The sequence below is a fragment of the Hipposideros armiger genome, unplaced genomic scaffold, assembly GCF_001890085.2.
Source record: "Hipposideros armiger isolate ML-2016 unplaced genomic scaffold, ASM189008v1 scaffold_61, whole genome shotgun sequence".
Taxonomy (NCBI): domain Eukaryota; kingdom Metazoa; phylum Chordata; class Mammalia; order Chiroptera; family Hipposideridae; genus Hipposideros; species Hipposideros armiger.
Window position 1 is genome coordinate 516144 of NW_017731411.1, and position 17804 is coordinate 533947.

At 45.6% G+C, this 17804-nt stretch overlaps 1 protein-coding gene across 8 annotated transcripts in view; it reads left to right on the forward strand.

The window, feature by feature from the left end:
• ARHGAP44 (Rho GTPase activating protein 44) overlaps window positions 1-17804 on the forward strand; it is a 174420-nt gene that overhangs the window by 140409 nt on the left and 16207 nt on the right. For all 8 annotated transcript variants that reach the window (XR_002123895.1, XM_019641507.1, XM_019641503.1 and 5 more), the window contains 6 exons: window positions 91-202; window positions 639-720; window positions 4793-4873; window positions 7649-7762; window positions 8440-8531; window positions 10074-10254. Coding sequence is in view for 7 of the 8 variants with exons in the window: in XM_019641507.1 (XP_019497052.1) it covers window positions 91-202; window positions 639-720; window positions 4793-4873; window positions 7649-7762; window positions 8440-8531; window positions 10074-10254 (662 nt within the window). In the remaining variant the exon portion in view is untranslated. The remainder of the gene's footprint in view (window positions 1-90; window positions 203-638; window positions 721-4792; window positions 4874-7648; window positions 7763-8439; window positions 8532-10073; window positions 10255-17804) is intronic.

A 17804-nucleotide genomic window follows, 5' to 3' on the forward strand; every position in this document is an offset into this window, starting at 1 on the left:
AGGGAGTGGGTAGACTTCCTGCCTTCGTTGGTTTTGCTTTTGTGCCTTTGAGTTACAGTGCTGTGCCCTGACCTGCTGTCCTGTTGGTAGGGACTCTTCCGAGTAGCTCCGTCTGCCTCCAAGCTGAAGAAGCTGAAAGCCGCCCTGGACTGCTGTGTGGTAGACGTGCAGGAGTACTCGGCAGACCCCCATGCAATCGCAGGTGGGCGCCCACAGCCCCTCAGCAAGGTGCTCCCTGTGCTGTAGAGGCTCGTGGGGAAGGGGTGAGCATGCAGGGTGTGTGACCACATGTCACGGACATTTGAGCAGTGGCTTCCTGACGTGCGTCAGATGTGTTCACTTGGGGCCCTGATGGTAGGCCTGGTTGCTATGGCCCCTTGAAGAAAGGTCCCCCCAGTGTGCCAGCAAAAGATGAGATGATGGTGGGAAAGAAGAGACAGGGAGGCCAGTGCAGTTTCAGCCCAGGTCCCATTGCTGTGCCAGAGCCTCGGACCCATTCACGCAGGAAGCTGCTGTTCGATCTTGTTACCTGGGTCAGGGAGCCCATCCCAGATGTGACCCACATGGGTAATGCTGGCTGCTGCAACTTGTCTCCGCCATGTCAAAGTGGCTCATGGCCAATTTGTATTCATGCCCAGGAGCTTTGAAATCTTACCTCCGAGAGTTGCCAGAACCTCTTATGACCTTTGAACTCTATGACGAGTGGATTCAGGCTTCCAAGTGAGTACACCACATTTTGGAGTGTCTTGTGTGTTGGAGTTTATTTGGAAGTATTTTTTGAAACTATGAAAGCATGTAACCTCTGATCTAGCAGCTCCGTTTCTTGGTATCTATCATGGAGAAACGCATGTACATATACCCAAAGAAACATGTACAAGGATGTTGAATGCGTCATTATCTGGAGTAGCAAAAACCTAAAAATTACAAAATGTTCATTGATGGAGGGTGTGGGGAGTAGCTAAACAAACTGTGGCGTATCTACACTGTGACATACTCTGTAGTAGTTAAAAACAAATGGAGCTATTCATGCTAACATGAAAAGGTGTGAAGATTTATTTGTTGAGTGAAATAAAGCAAGTTAGCCAGGACATACATGGTGTCCTGTTGTTGTAAAAAGAAGGAAAAACACTCAAAACAATACAGTTTTAGTAGTGCCTCTCTATATGTGTAAATGTGTAAAAGAAAGTTCTGGAAGGGCTCACGCAGTCAGATAGTAGTGATTCTTTCTGGAGATGAGTAAGACAAGGGAGTGGTCACAGGGGTCTTTACCCATATCTGTAATAGTTAAAAATATTTTAACAACAACTACTTAATACCGAATATGAAAACATAATATTTGGGCTGTGGACACCATTCCCCTGTCAGGAAGATGAGCCTGGGGTGGGGCCTCAGGAGGAAGACAACAGAAACAACGCCCAACACTCTAGTCCTATGTCGGGAAGAGGGGAGATACGGAGAGCGGGCGAAGCCACAGCCATGTCACCTATTATGGCTCCAGGTGTGGTTTTCCTCTTTGATTCCTGGCTTCTTTCCCCACTTGATGCATGCATTAGGCTTGGCCGTAAGTAAGAGCTGTCTTAAGTAAATGCTCTTATTTGGAGGAATTGGCTTGTACTGAGTAAATGGCATGGCTAGTGAGGAAACAGAGAATTGGCACCAGAGAGTGGGTGGTAGAGACGATCCAGGAAAGAGATGAAGGAGGGAGAACGTTTTATGAGAACAGGCCTCAGCTGGGTGCCCATGAAAGGATGTGGTTTCTAGAGCTCTTTAGTCATGGATTTCATCGTAAAGAGCCGCCAGCTTTGCCTGTCGGAAAGAACACTGGAATATGGACATGCTCCTGTAGGAACTGGGGCTGAAGAGAACCCAGCTGAGCTGTAAGTAAAGCCAGGCTAGGATGTGTCCAGGTAGAGAAAGGCGCTCCAGTCCAGTTACATAACGCTATTTTTTTTTCCATGATAGAGTAGAGATTGTGCATTTTAAAAGGCTGGCTGGTGTTCCTATACCTCATTATAGAGAGTGAGTGTTGAGTTCCATGGTGATATTAATAATCATAAGCGATACCATTTATTGAGTGTGATTTTTAGACTTGGCATTGTTCGAAGCTCATTGTATGTTGTTAACTCACCGCATTTCACAACAGCCCTATGAAGCGGGCTGTGCTGCCCCCATTTTACAGATGAGGAAGCTGAGTCAGAGGGCAGGGACGTAATGGCAGGTTTCTTGCCATCGAATAAATGTCAGCATGAGGATCTGAATCCAAGTAGAATGGTCCCAGAGCCCGTGTGCTGAACGTGGCACTTGGTGCCCCTCTCTCGAACAGCACTGTGGTGGGGATGAAGATAAGTGAGAGCGTGGCCTTTGATGGAAACTGTCCCTGTTACTTACTGAATGGCCAAGTGATCCTGATGACATAAAGCGGAAGATGGGGAGTACAGCTCCTCTCTGCTTCAGGACCTGTCTAGGAGACGCTCCTCCCACCGCATTTGCAAAGGTGGGTCTCCAAGAGGAAATAGGAATGATCCTAACTTCACAGAGCTCAGTGTCTTGGAACCAAGGGAAGGCAAGGACTTATCTCTGCCCCTGGAGGATATGTGGGTCATGCCTAAAGACTCCAGGAATGATGATGGCCGCCATTAAGGTCACAATTTCTGAAGAAATGAATTTTGCCAGAACAGCCCTTTCCAACCTTCTGTGCACATCAGCCTTCTAGGAAGCTTTTAAGAGATACTAATGCCTAGACCTTTTTCCAGTGATGCTGATTTAATTGCTCTGGGCTCCGTATTTCAAAGCTCCGCAGGCTACTGGGTTGATAACCATTGATGTTTGATGACACTGACTCTCACCCAAGACCCACACGGACCCCAATGGGATTGTACTTCAGGCAAACTCCGCAGGACACAGCAAACTCTGCCACAGGATGGGACAGCCAGGAGTCGGAAGTGGAGCCAGGAGAGAGCAAGAACAGCAATTAGGGATCAGTGCAAGGTGGCCTGAAACGCAAAGGACACGTCTTTGCAAGCCACATACATTAAGTACTTCATGCTGGAGCCGTTCAGAATAGAGGTTCAGAATAGCCCAGAGGCCGGGAGGTGCCTGAGGGAAGAGGCAAGAAGGATTGAGGTTCCCGTCGATTCTAGGGCGCCTTCCTCAGGACGGAAGTGCCTTTGCCTTTGCACTGGCCATTCCCTCTGATGTGACCATCCCCACAACCTTTGCCCCAGGGCTCCTTCTGATTCTTTGGGCGCCACCTTACATGTAACCTCAGAGAGACCTTCCTGACAACCCAAGGTGAAGCAGCTGGCGTCACAATCTGTCGCCTGCACCGTGTTCATTCTCCGTTTAAAGCTGAGGCCTGGCTGCGGCTGTGTGTATGCAGCTGAGTAGGCTGTGAGCTTTGACAGCAGTGACCTTCGGACTGCTGACTGCTTCCCAGCCCTCAGGTCAGTGCCTGACACACCGGAGACTCTGGTGCTGGTTTGCCGATTTTTATGGAGTGAAAGGTCTTGGTAGCATCTACCCTTTAACCTTCAAAAACATTGAGGAACAGGGCAGCAAACGGACTCAGTGCCCCAAGAGATGTGTCAGCCGCTGGTGGAGGCAAGAGCGGAGGCAGCAGCACTGGCAGCTGCAAGGGCCGACCTTGATCGAGGGCTGAGCACTTTGGTACAGATTCTCCTTTAAACCACTCACACCTACGCCATGGGGGGAGTTCTCTTAGTAATCCCACTTACAGACAAGGACCATGAGGTTCCTAGAGATTACATAATCGGCAGAAGATCCCAGGTAGGATGGAGCTGGGTCTTCATGGTCTCCCGAAAGAAAACCCTCTTTGGCCAGCCCTTGGTCAAATCATGACTACTTGACAAATGTGAGCTGTCGCCTTTCCATCTCTAAATGGGAGGTTTGGTTTTCACTTCAGTTTCCTAGCAGACGTTCGATTTGGAAAATGCTTGCTTCTTCCTCAAGGCTGAACTGAGGGAAAGAGTTTTTGTCTCCTTGGTCAGGACCTGTGGGAGGACCTCTGGGTACCCGTGTGTGGGTGCTAGGTCAAGGGTCAGAGCTGGAGCGCCACCCAGCGGGTGTTTCCCTTTCAGTTTTTCTGGAGAAAATGTTGTTTGAGCATAAGGGCTTCCTAACTATGTGGTCCCTGATGCAGATTTTCATGAAAAGCATATAAAAAGTGTTGTCCTGTAAGTAATTTCTTTTCATTCTCAGAGGGCTTGTAAATAAAGAAAGCCTTAGAGCAAATCTTTTTGTAGAGTGGAAAATCCTTTGGTTCATGGGACTTCTGCATCTCTGAGTTACATCTTGAAAGGTCAGATTTCCTTATGTCCATATTGAGTTCACAGAATTTACTTATTTAAAAGGGATTTACTGAGCGTCTATTAAATATCCTTTGAACTGGACAGCAGGCCGCCACCATGGTGTGAAAGCAGTTGAACTCCCTGACTGGTGTCACATCCTGGTTTCCGCGCCAGACTTCCCCTCCTGAAGACGCCATAGCCCTGCCTACTCCAAAGCAAGGGTCCAGCATCTGCTTTCCTGCCCCACCTGAGATACGTGACTTGTGCATGGGAAGTTTTATTAAAATGGCACAGGACAAGACAGAAAGTGAACATAGAGGGGGAAATATAGTAGCCAAACCTTTAAATAATCATAGCTTGCAGATATGGTCAGTCACAATGGTGAGCTCCTTATTCTCAAATATTACCATAACTGGTTAATATGATTGCCAGCGAGACTTCATTGATTCATGCGTAATCGATGGCTTTTTTTATTATTTTCCCAGCATCCAGGAGCAAGACAAGAGGCTTCAGGCTCTGTGGAATGCTTGTGAAAAATTGCCCAAGGCCAATCACAACAACATCCGGTAAGTTGACACTGGAGAGGCTTGGGTCAGGGTTATTGAAGACCCAGACAGTTTCCTGTCTAAAGGTCATGGTCACTAGCATGCACAGCATTTTATGGCGTGCAAAGCATTGTTCACATGCATGGTTTCTTTTCATCCTCAAACAACCCTATGAGGTGGTTAATTACCACTTCACAGATGGGGAAACAGACTGAAAGGAGCTAGATGACTTTGGAGGCTGCCTAACTATCCATTGGCTAATTCAGTAAAGTGCTTTGAGTTGCAAGGAGCAAAGATTAATGCAAGCTGTTTCAAGATATTGGGGATTTATTAGAAAGATAGGTGTTCATGGGCACCTGGGGGAAGCGGACCTAGCCTGGAGCTGACCTTGGCAGATGTGTCCTTGAGCCCGTCCTCCCGAAGAAGAGGCCAGGAGAGTATTTCCTAGTGCTCCGCCATTCACCAGCTATTTTCTACATGTCTGTCTGTCACTTTTCTTGCGACCACCCGAGCTTTGACTTCCTGCTGCTCTGCAGATCTTTCCCCTACCCCGGCTTCTGCTCCTTCACGCTTTCTGCTTCCTCATCACTTTGTCTTGCCAGCACTGCGCCTGGCCCTGCCACCTCTCCTCGGTGTTTCTTTAGGTACAGATTTTCAACTTCAGCTTCTGCTGCCATCTGCCTTATTATTTCTGTTTTCCTGTAAAAAAATCCCAAGAGTGACAGTAAGGCAGATCCTCTAAAAAAATGAAACATAGAATTGCCATTTGATTCAACAATTCCACTTCTGGGTATAGAGCCAAAAGACTTGAAAGCAAAGACTTGATATTTGTACACTCGCGTTCATAGCAGCATTATTCACAATGGCTGACAGGGGGAAATGGCCCAGATGTCCATCAGTGGATAAATGGATAAACAGAATACACATACAATGCAATATTCAGCCTTAAAAGGGAAGGAAATTATGGCACTTGCTACAGTGTGGATGAACTTTGAGAATATTATGCTAAGTGAAAAAAGCCAAACACAAAAGGACAAATACTGTATGAGTCCACTCATATGAGGCACCTAGAATGGTCACACTCATAGAAACAAAATATAAAATGGTGATTGCCAGCAGCAGTGGGGAGGGAATGAATGGGGAGGGGTATCATTTAATGGGTACAGAGTTTGAGTTTGGGACAATGAAAAGTTCTGGAAATGGATAGTGGTGATGGTTGCATAACAGTATGGAAGAGCTTAATGCCACTGAAGTATATACTTAAATATGGTTAAAATGGTAACTTTTATATCTATTTTGTCACAATTAAAAAAAAAATCCCAAGAGCAAGAATCAGACTGGTATAACACACTGAGTGTTGCTGACGACAGCCTAGGACATCAGCCAGCCATGGATTGACAGCTCTCAGCTGAGGTCCCACGTCCTGGTCCAGGTGTCTGTGGCCTCTTGGAGAGTGAGACATGTTCAGGAGAGGCTGTGGATGGAGTTAGCATGGCAACAGTGGTCAGACCCTGAGCTTGGTGGTCTTTCAGCTCAGCTAACGGAAGGCAAGTCAACAATTCCTGAGGGAGCCACTTCCCTCTGATCTGAGCAGAATGGCATCAGAAACAGCCTTTGGTAGCTGAGAGTCCAGGAGAAAACATGTACCCCGGGGTCATGGGGCCTCTTGCCAGAGTATGGCAGATGTAGGGTAGGGTTCGCCAGAGCTATTTTTTGTACTTCATTTGTGCATAACTTCCTCATGTGCTCTCTTTATCTTTTTAAATTTATAGCTTTATTGAGCTATAATTCCCAAACATTGTACCCTTTTAAAATGTGTAATTTCATGTGTGTATGTGTGTGTGTGTGTGTGTGTGTGTGTGTGTTGTTTTTTCTTATATGACCATATACAGGTGTGCAACTATCACCACTATCTAATTTTAGAACATTTTTATCACCCCAAGAAGAAACCCTATTCCCATTAGCAGTCACTCCTCATTTCCCCCAACCCAGTCCCTGGCAGCCACTAACCTACTTTCTGTCTCTATAGACTAACTATGCTGGGTAATTCATGTAAATGGAATTCACATAAATGTGGTCTCTTGTGTCTGGCTCCTCTCACTTGGCATAATATTTTCAAGGTTCATCCATGTGGTAGCATATGTCAGAGCTGCATTCCTTTTTATGGCTGAATAATATTCCATTGTATGGATAGACCACATTTTATTTATCTGTTTATCCATTGATGAACATCTGGGTGGTCTCCACTTCTTAGCTGTAATAAGTAATGCTGCTATGAACATTTGTGTGCAAGTTTGTGTGGATCTGATTCTCTTGGGAATATCCCTAAGAGTGGAATTACTGGACCATATGCTAAGTCTTTAACGTTTTCTTCATTGGCTGTCTCCAGAAAGCCCTACTGAGGGGGCGCTCCAAAGGGACCAGGGAATACCACCCCTAGCATATAGGTGTCCCTGCCAATAATACCTAAATACTTTGCTTCTCACCTCTGCACACAGGTAGAATGGCAGGTGACAGAGCTCTGAAAAGAAGGAGGAAGTTTAGGGTATAATGTACTGAATCCAAAGGGAAGATGGAGAATTTTTCTGGCCAGACATTGACGTATAGCAGAGTGAGACCTGAGTCCGTTTGGGGGCATTCCCATGTCCTGATACATGACACATCTTCCTCATGTAGTGGGATATATGAGTCTCATCAGTAAGATGTGCTTCATAAAAGAAGTTTCTACCCAGTGCTCAGAGAACGTGACTGGTGTTGAGCCTTTAGTTAAACCCGGCCCTTCTAACTTCCTTTCAGATATTTGATCAAATTTTTATCTAAGCTGTCGGAATATCAAGATGTAAACAAAATGACTCCCAGTAACATGGCGATTGTGTTAGGACCCAACCTCCTGTGGCCACAGGCAGAAGGGTGAGTATAGGAGCAACCAGCATCTGGGGATTATATGGAGCTGCAGGGGCCGGGGTGGGATGGCCAGGGCCAAGTATTCACCAGCCTCATTTATTTGTCGAGTCATATTTCTGCCTTGGCCTGCCCCTTTTTTAAGCTCAGGAGGAGGCCCAGAACTCTGCAGTTCTTTCCACTGATAATCTCAGAGCTTCAGTTCCGCAGTGAGGGTCTCCTCTGAGCTAATCTACGCCAGTGTCAGAATGAGAGGACAGGGGACATGATGGACCAGGCAAAGCAGACTCTCTCAGGCCTCCCTAACACACATGCCAGCCTCATGATCCCAAGGGACAGAGGGCTATCTCGAAAAAGAGAACAGAGTTGAAAAGAGGATGGGTCTTCAGCTATGATGTTCATACCTCACACTGAGAAGAGCCTCATGCTTGGTGATTTCTGTATCTTACTCATTTCCTTATTCATATTCTTACGTGTCTCCCGTAAGGAGGACTTCTGTGGTGATCCCCATTATCTATATGGGGAAAGAGAGGTGAATCTCTTCTTGTTCCCAAGAGAAAGCCTGCTCCCAGACCTAGGTTTGCAGCTTCCAGTCCAGGACCTGTTCACGGGTTGTGAGACAGGGGTGCCTCTCACCCATCTTGACTGATAACCCCACCCTGCCCTTCTCTGCCCTGTGCCTGCAGGAACATCACAGAGATGATGACCACGGTTTCACTGCAGATTGTTGGGATCGTCGAGCCCATCATCCAGCATGCAGACTGGTTCTTCCCTGGGGGTACGTGGTGGCATCAGGTGTGGGAGTGGGGACCTGGGGAAGAGCGGGAGTGTCACTGAGCCTTTGAAACCAAGTACCGGTGCCCAAAGGTGTTTGTTTTTAATCCCCCTACACACACACACACACACACACACACACACACGCACGCGCGCGCGCACACATGCACTCAGGCATGGGGGTAGAGTCACAGCAGTTTCCTACCCTCTGGCCTGAAGATGTCCACTGCCTGTACCAACCATGTCGATGGATATTTCTGGTCTGACATCCACACCATGGTTTCTTTAAATATGTGAATCATGGAATGCTGGTGGAGAAAGGGAAGAGATCCACTGTTTTATAGATGCAGAGGGAGCTGGAGACTGAGACCTGAGATGAAGCGGACTTTTATTCAGGGTTTATGGACCACCTGGGTGCCACCTTTTTGTGATTCTAAGCTGTGTCCTTTGAGTGTCCCTCAGCATGTGAAGGTGGGGCTCAAAGGCAATGAGATTCTTTCTGGTACCTGGTTCAAAATTAGACTCTAAAGGCAGCTACCTAAGAGGGGTTTCATAAGTGTTTTTAACCATGGAAACATCATTGCATAAGTATATACCTCTCGTTGGTGACAGCTTTGAAGAGACAGAAGTTGTTACACTAAATTCTGTTTTCCCTTTAAAAAAAAAGGGGGTACCATACCTTATATTTAGTAAACAATAAGGGTATAATGTTAATAATTCTGTCATCTATCAGAGGTAATCAATTAGTGCTGATCTAACATCGAAGAGTTTGTCTGTATTGTGTTTCATGTGTTTTGACTGTGATAGTTCTTAACTACTGATCTCATAAGAGTTTTATTGATGGCATAAAGTTGGGTGAGAGTAAGAAATAAGAATAAAGAAATAAAGGAGACAGGAGTTGAAGGCATAATGCTGTAAGTTCCGTGACTAAGCTAATGCATTACCATGGCAGACAAACAGGCTATGACCACAGAAGGATGGGATGAGTACTTTCATGTATCCATTTAATAGCAGACAAACACCCTTAGCAACCCTATTGAAATCTCTAGTTTTAACCCTTTTTAATTTTGCCTCTGGTTTTCCAGAAAAATATTACTACAAGTAGTAATATTGCCTCTTATTTTATTTTCTTGACTAATTCCATTGGCTAGCAGTTCTCCAATAGTGTTACATAACAATGGTGAGCGTGGGCATTGCTCTTTTTCCTGTATGATGGAGTAAGATGGCCTTGGTGTTTTCCTTTTAACCTTGAGGTTTGAGAGATGATTTTTTCTTTCAGGAAGTACCCATCTGTTCCTGTTTAACTGCTTGTGATTAAAAATGCCCATCATATTAATATGACAGATGAGCACATGTGTTCACCTGTTAATATGATGAATTATAGTAATATGGATTAATATCGACAGAAGACCTAACATTGAACCATGGGACAAAATTTTCTAGGGGTGAAGTATAAATGAGAGGCCATCTCTGCTTACCTCGCCCCTGCCCAGGAAGGGTGCGACAGATGAATAGATCACGTATACCCATTCTTTCTTCCCTGCAGAGATAGAATTCAACATCACAGGGAATTATGGGAGTCCCGTACACGTGAACCACAACGCCAACTACAGCTCAATGCCGTCCCCAGACATGGACCCTGCTGACCGGCGACAGCCCGAGCAGGCCCGCCGGCCCCTCAGTGTTGCCACAGATAATATGATGCTGGAGTTTTACAAAAAGGATGGGTATGAGCTGGTGTCCCTTTCTCAATGTTGGGGATTGGAGAAGGGAAGAGTTGAGATGTAACAAGAAACCAGATTGACAGGAAGGCTGCACTTACTAATAGCTGTTCAGGTGACTTGTCACAATTAAACTGTTACCTCAGTCTTGATGCTTTCATCTGTGCTCTTTGGGGTGAGTTGCTTGGCTCGCTTCCCTCACTTTGGGCCAGAAGTAAGTGTAGCCTTCTGAGCTGACGCTTGTGGTCAGTATTGATTAGTTCTCATGGAAAAAAAAGAAAAGTTGGTCAACAAGAGGAATTTTTTTAAAAATACATAAACACTTCATTTTGATTCAAAACTTATAAATGTATGCCAATTCTCAGCTCTTTAATGGTTTTGCTTTGATAATAGGTCTGCTTGTTTGCATTCTTCAGCAACATTTAACGACACCTTTTATGCATAGTCTGACATGTCCAGTTCAGTCTCTGAAACAGAGAAAACCTGAAACTTAAAGCAATCTGAGTGTAAAATCCTTGTAAATTTTTAAGATTTTCTCCCCACCTTTTGTGATTCATACCGACACCTACCTGCATGCAGTTCTGAGACCCCCTAAATGCCTTCAGCTGAATTTGCATAGGAGTGACCCTGTCACACTCATTAAATCAGTTTACATAGTAGGTAATTGTATAACATGATTCCCATAGCAAGTAAAATGGGCATAAACAGGTTTCATAAGAAGCACAGCTGATTCGTGGTAAGCATCCGCTCAGCTGTGGCAACCAAAATATGTGGACTTCTGACTGTTCAGCAAGCGGAAGGTGTCAGCCAGTATGTCTTAGAAGGAATGCGTGCATTGCTTGGTCAAGGAAGGCAGTTGAGGAAACTTTGGTTAGGAATTAAAAATGACTACGATAAAATAAAATTTAGCAATTGCTGCTTCAAAATAGAGGCACAAAGCACCAAATGGGAATATCAGAAATTAAGACAACAGGAAGCAGAGCAGCTACAACCTTCTACTTCCCAGTGAGACCACTAGGCAACCAGAAAGCGCCATTTGTTTGAGAGGTCTAAAGAGCATCAAAGGGAAGGTTGAAAAGCCAGGACTGCAGAGGCGTGTGAGTCTTCCTTTCCACCCCTCTCCTTTCCTGAGTGGGAGCTGGCATTGGGGACCTACACTATGTCCTGTGATGATGGAGGCGTATTCAGAAGGGACAGTGTCCCCACTTGTTACCTGATCCACCAGGCACTTTACGTGCGAGGCCAGTGGGGGTTTTTATCTGCTCTGTGCTGTTGTTTGTTGTTTTTATATCTACTGGGGAAGGAAAAACTGGAAATTCCTAGAAGTTGAAGGGAGTAGAGGGAAATTTCTTAAATCTACAAAAAAAGAGCAGACTTAGAATCTATCTTTGCATCATAAGGGAGTAAGTCAGAGAGATAGAGATGGAGGCAGAGAGATAGCCAAGCTAGCAACTGCAATGGAATTTGTTTTTAAAACTCAGTTTAAGCAACTCAGTTCCTTTGTGAAGTATCTTCGTGAAGCTAAGGGATGCCCTGGGGAGTTAGTTAGGTCCTGGCTGGCTTACAGAGAACTCCTGTGGTCCTAGGTGTTTGTGCATCAGAAGTGGGTTCCTCTGTTCTCCTTACCAGCCCGCATCGGATTCCTAGTACCCTCCAAAAAGCAATCCAGATGACCTCTGAGAGAGTTATCACCGTGGAATCTCAGAGCATTCGAAGTCCGCTGGGCCCCATAGAATGCCAGCAGATGCAGGAGCTTGAACAATGATATTTTAGGCAGATGCCTCATCTCAGAAAGTACTCTTAACTCAAGAACTTTGTAAATGATATGCCCATTCTGCATAACATTCTTATTTAAAGCTGAAACTGCTTTTTATATATTGGGTTGTCGGAAAAGTCATGATGTATTTTTTCTATGTTTTTCATTGCAAAAATGCGTCATGACTTTTCCGACAACCCAATACATATGTGTTGTGTGTGTGTGTGTGTGTGTGTGTAATATATATATGAAGTATATATGCACTTCCTATACCCTTAAAGTGTGTGTGTGTGTGTTATACACAGAGGGTGCCAAAAAATGTATACACATTTTAAGAAAGAAAAAAACTGTATTAATTGTAATACTCAATATCTACCAATAACCAAAGGTTAATACAAGTCACGTTTGACCTCTGCAATTACAAGAGGTGCTCAAAGTGCATCAGTGTCCAGACACTTCTGATTACCGCGAACTACTGCTTGAGCATAGATAACATCTCTTAAAATGTGTATACAGTTTTTTGGCACCCCCAGTATATATACTTTAAGGATATAGGAGACGCATAACAAATTATTGTTGTACACAAAATGAATATATTGTGTGTATCTTAAAATTTGGATTGAACATTAAATTAATTGGAGGGCTTACTGGCTTAGAGTAACCCTCACTGAGTTGTCCGGGGTTTCAGTGCCTCTGTTATAAGGTACAGAGAGAGCTTGTAGATGATCAGTTCTTAACTAGCTTTAAGACTGACAGAAGCCTGAAGTTGTGAGTGTTTTAGGGGATAGAAAAGGAATTTGCATCAGTTGAGTCCCTGTGTCACTTAGCAGTATTAGGGGAATTCTCCGTAGGTGTCCCCATTTCTGAGCTTTTAAAATCTTTGAGACGCATATCAAAGTCTTCAAACTTTCCCTGCCCCCTTGAAACACTGACAAATTAAAGCTTGCTTTATTGAGGTTTCTTGGTCAGATTTAAAAAACAATATATTCAATATATGTCAATAAAGCTGTTACTTTTTAAGAAAAAGAAAATTTGGGGAGGAAAAAATGGATAACATTTTCCTGAGCATCATGGTGGCTGTTATGTCCTAGACATCATAAAGGTAGTTTACCCCCAATCCCAGCTCCTGGCTTTAGTCCTGGGGCATTTCTGACTCATACTGACATAGGAAGCTGAGTTTCTTTTGCAAGTCCTGGGGTCAGATTTAGGAGCTCACATACACACTTTTCATGATTGTGGTAGGCAGAATAATGGCCCCCCCAAAGATATCAGGTCCCAAGCCCTCAAACCTGTAAATATTACGTTATTTGGGAAAATGGTAACCACATTTGAAGATGTGGTTATAAGGATCTTGAAATATGGAGATGACTCTGGATTTCCAGGGTGGGCCCTGAATGTAATCACATTTATCGTAAGCGGGCAGCAGAGGAGGTCTGACCCCCACACACAGAGAAAAGGAGATGTGAAGATGGAGCAGAGAGCGATCTGAAGATGTGGCCATAAGCCAAGGAATGCTGACAGCCACCAAAAGCTGGAAGAGGCAAGGAAAGGATTTTTCCCTGGAGCCTCTGGAGAGAGCACAGCCCTACTGGCAGCTTGATTTCAGCCCAGTGGTACTGATTTTGGACTTCCGGCCTCCAGAACTGTGAGAGAATACATTTCTGTTGTTTACCAACTTGGGTACTTGTGACAACAGCCTCAGGAAACTAATGCATTTCTTCCCTCAGCTGCATTCCAGGAGCTTCATGGTGACCTGGCAGCAGGTTCTGGTTCTCCTCCCATGGAGGGTTGAAATCGAATGTGCTCCCTTTGACGCCAAGTTGGCCTCAGTGACTTCCCAGCTGACACAATGTAGCAGAAGTGATATTCTGGGCCTTCTTAAACTAGGTCGGAAGAAGCCTGGTAGATTATGCCTGGGTCTCCTGGAACCTCCCTGTTGGAACCCAGCCACCTTGCCATGTGGGAGTCCAAGCAGATCCCTGGAGAGAAAGAAACTGAAGCCCCCAGCCTTCAGCCCCAGCCAAGACCGAGCCGATAGCCAGCACCCACTTACCAGCTCTGTGAGTGAGCCATCTTAGGGTCTTCTAGGCCAACTCAAGCCACCTCAGCTAGTGCTGTGTAGAGTAACAAGCTGTCCCTGTCTGACGCTGCCACAACCTAGATAAATAAGCTACCAAGTTTGGAGAGCGGTTTGTTGTACAGCGAATGATAGCCAGAGCAAGCTTTCAAAAAGGAATACCAATGTCTGGCTGCCCTGGCCCCCCCGTTCGTCCAGGCTGATGTAATTGGCCTGGGCTAGGATTCAGGCATTGGTGTTTTCTAAAATGCCCCACATGATGCTCTTGTGCATGGAGGGCTGAGAACCACTGAATCACAGAAAAATTTTGCCATTCTGAATAAAGAATTTTGCAATGATACCATTTTTAAAATTTTTTTCAAAACTTGCCTACTTTAGCCATTGAATGCCAGTGTGACCTACAGGCAGTCCTACCTCTGCAAATACCCTGAGTGACACAGCATTAATATGTCACACTGGTGCTCACTGGACGTTCCTCATCTCCCACTTAGGAATTTTAGGGTATAGGTTGTTATGTGTTTTTAATGTCTTGTTTATATTATCTTTTTTGGTTTGTTTTATGGAATAGTTATATTTCTTTCCTGGATCATTTGTCCCAAATAATAAATGAAAGTAACCTATTTTTCTGACAATGGCAGAAGTGTTATCCCTAGTCATATCAAATTTTTTTTTGTTTTTTTAATGCAAGACCTGTTGCCTCTAAAAGAGCCAAGATGTCTACAGGCTATTACCCATTAGTCAGGATGGACTCATGAGCATAAGTATTGTCAGATGCATCCACTGGCTATGTCCCCAGCAGAGTCTGAACACTTAGCGGGGATTGTTGAGGGACCTGTGGAGAAGCCCAGAGGCAAGAACAGGAAAGACATCAGTGATGAAGCCTCCTTGCTAGCATCACCTCTCTACCCTCCTGATGGGTGCCAGCCTCCCCTTTTCTGTGCCTCTCTGCCTCCACTCCCTGCCCGTTGCCAGCCTCAGACTTCAGACAGACCTCGCCAGTACCATTGCTGCCGATTTCCCTCCTCACGTGCCTGTTTCCTTGGTGCCCGCTCTAAATGCTGCCTGTTTGCCGCCTCCTGGCTCTGGCTTCTGTTCTCTAACACCTGCCCTGTTGGCTGACACATCTGTCCCACTGCCCCTGCTTGCTTCTAGCCTCTTGAATCCCTACACCCACTGGTGGCAAGGCCCCACCAGCATCTGTGAAGCTGCCCTTGGATCCCAATGGGAGGGCCATCTGTCCACAGAGATCCCAGTGATCTTGGCTCTTTATACTCAGAAGACCGACATGTAGCTTCTCTTTCCACTCTGGAAACCTAACTTGCCTGCAGCCGTTTCACGTGCTTCACAGTGGTCTGGTTTTCAGGCGTCCTCTACCAGAGCCAGTTGATAGCAATCCCCCAAAATCTATGAGGATATTTACACCAGAGCTAGCAGTCTACTTAGAGCTCGGTTTGGTGTGTGACTCGTCCTCGGCCTGTGCAGGAGGGCTGCTCTATGATGGGTCCTGACCCACCCATCTAGACTTTAACCTCGGTGGTCAGTAGTTTGGAACAGTAATTAACTGGGAAGGTTCAAAAGTCTTCTGAATGGTGCTCTATGGAACACTAATGCCACTGTCGGTTATATTGAATGGGTGGGGAGGGTGGGCATTTGTGGAGTCTGATGCGTTCCTGAAATACGTGATTCAACACATTGAGATGAATCTCGTTAGTATGTGACTTCATAGAGTCTTTTTCTGTCTCCACCTTCCCATGAACAATTGGGCTAATTCTGCAAGCACGAAATATACTAAAGCCCAAATGGACTGGCCAGGGACAGCGGGAGGTTGCAGGAGGCTCCCAGTGACATGGAAGACATGCAGGTGGGAAGGGTCGTGGCCACTCCTGGCTGAGTCTCCTGCACCCTGTCAAACCTTGTTTCCCAAGGAAATTTCCAGCCAAGATAACCCATCTTAAGCTCTCCTTCTTTCCTGCCCTGATGACCTGGGCAGGACAGTAAGACTTAAGAGGTTTGTGAGGACCCCTTCTTTATTTTTCTGTTCCTTAAGCCTAGAATCATCCAAGCAGGCTTTCAGCATCCCCTCCTCTGAAACTCACAGTGACCCACCTAAGTCATAGATTCCTAGAAGACCAAGGAGCCTAGGAAAAAGAGACTCTTACTAACCTCTATCCCTTGTTTTTTATTCCCTTTACTTTGACCAGAGAACCCACCCCAAAATCTTTTGATGCTTAGAGCCAGTGTTAGGAAGGGAAGAAATCTGATGTCAGACCCTATAAACCCAGGTGACATGACCCAGATGGGGTCTTTCCAATATCTCCATCTCGTACTGTGCCTGATTCACTGCCACCATATCCTTCTTCCCCCCTTCGATCTGCCTGTTTAAGACTTGGGTTCACTCTGTTTATTTCTTTATCCATGGGGATTTTTCTTTTTTAAATTGTGTGAACTTGGCACCTACAAGGACAGAACATCATCATAGTCAAGGTTACCACTTACTGACTTCTTAGTAGGTGCTAAGGAATTTGTGCACACTGTTCTATTTTTTCTTTACATACAACAACCCTAAGAAAAACGGGGCGGGGGGGGGATGTGCTGGTATTACTCCCATCTTACAGAGTGACAGAGTGTAATCAGAGGATACTAGATGTTGAGTAACTCATCCATATCACACAGTAATGAGAACATCTGGGATGCAGACCCCAAACCCCTCCTTCCAAAGTCCATATTCTTGCCCACAGGGCTGTGCTGCTCCCTTAGAAGAATGGGGGTGAGCATGACAGAGTGGGTTCACCCCATCACGGAGCTGCCACCCCAGCTCCACACAACCCAGCTACCAAATCTTTATCTTCCCTCCATCAAGATGTCATATGATTCTCTACATGTCCAACTGGTCAGCCCCATAAAAGACCATTTGCGTAGCTAGACAGACCACTCATGGGGCACGCCCTGTGTTTCCCATCTCTCACACCCCACATCCCACTGCACGACTACTTGGTGCCCTCCCCCGGGCAGTGGCCCAAGAGTATGCTAGATGTATCTGAGCACTCAATCATGATAAAATTCCTTCATGGAAATGCTGAATGTGGGATGGGAGGTATTAGCCTCATTGTGTAGATGAGGAGAGAGCTCCACTGAGTCAGTGAATTAGGCTTAGCTGGGTCTTCAGGCCTGGATCATTCCAGAACTTATTCCATGATACAGTCTCATGAAAAATGAAAAGTGTGGCATATGATAAGTTTCATACAAATATAAGGTCCTGGAAAACTAGGCAGAGTTAAACAGGGCAGATAGCATGTCATTGCCTTGCTGAGGTGAGGCTGTGTCTCCTGGTCCACCCCACATGGATCCCTGTGGTGAGTGGGGGAGAACTCTGCACCCCCTGCTCCTCATCTTCTTGCCCTAACTATCCTTACCCTAATCCCGTATCCTGACTTTCTGAAAAGATCAATGGTCATTTGATACATGCCCACGGTGAGCGTGATGCTGCCTCCCAACCAAATAACTTCAGGTGGAGAGTAGCGATTCCACATGACACGATAGTCTCTCTGTAAAAGTGGAAGTACGTGTTCAGCTGTTACTTTGTTGGTGACATTTTGCCACTGATGGCAGGCCTCATTCTGTCCATACCCGGTGCCCTAACTGGCTCCTTCACTTTGTAAACTAAGAGTTCACCAAGTAGCCTGGCACCTGAGGTTGCTGATGCTGGAAGATGCCATTGGAAGT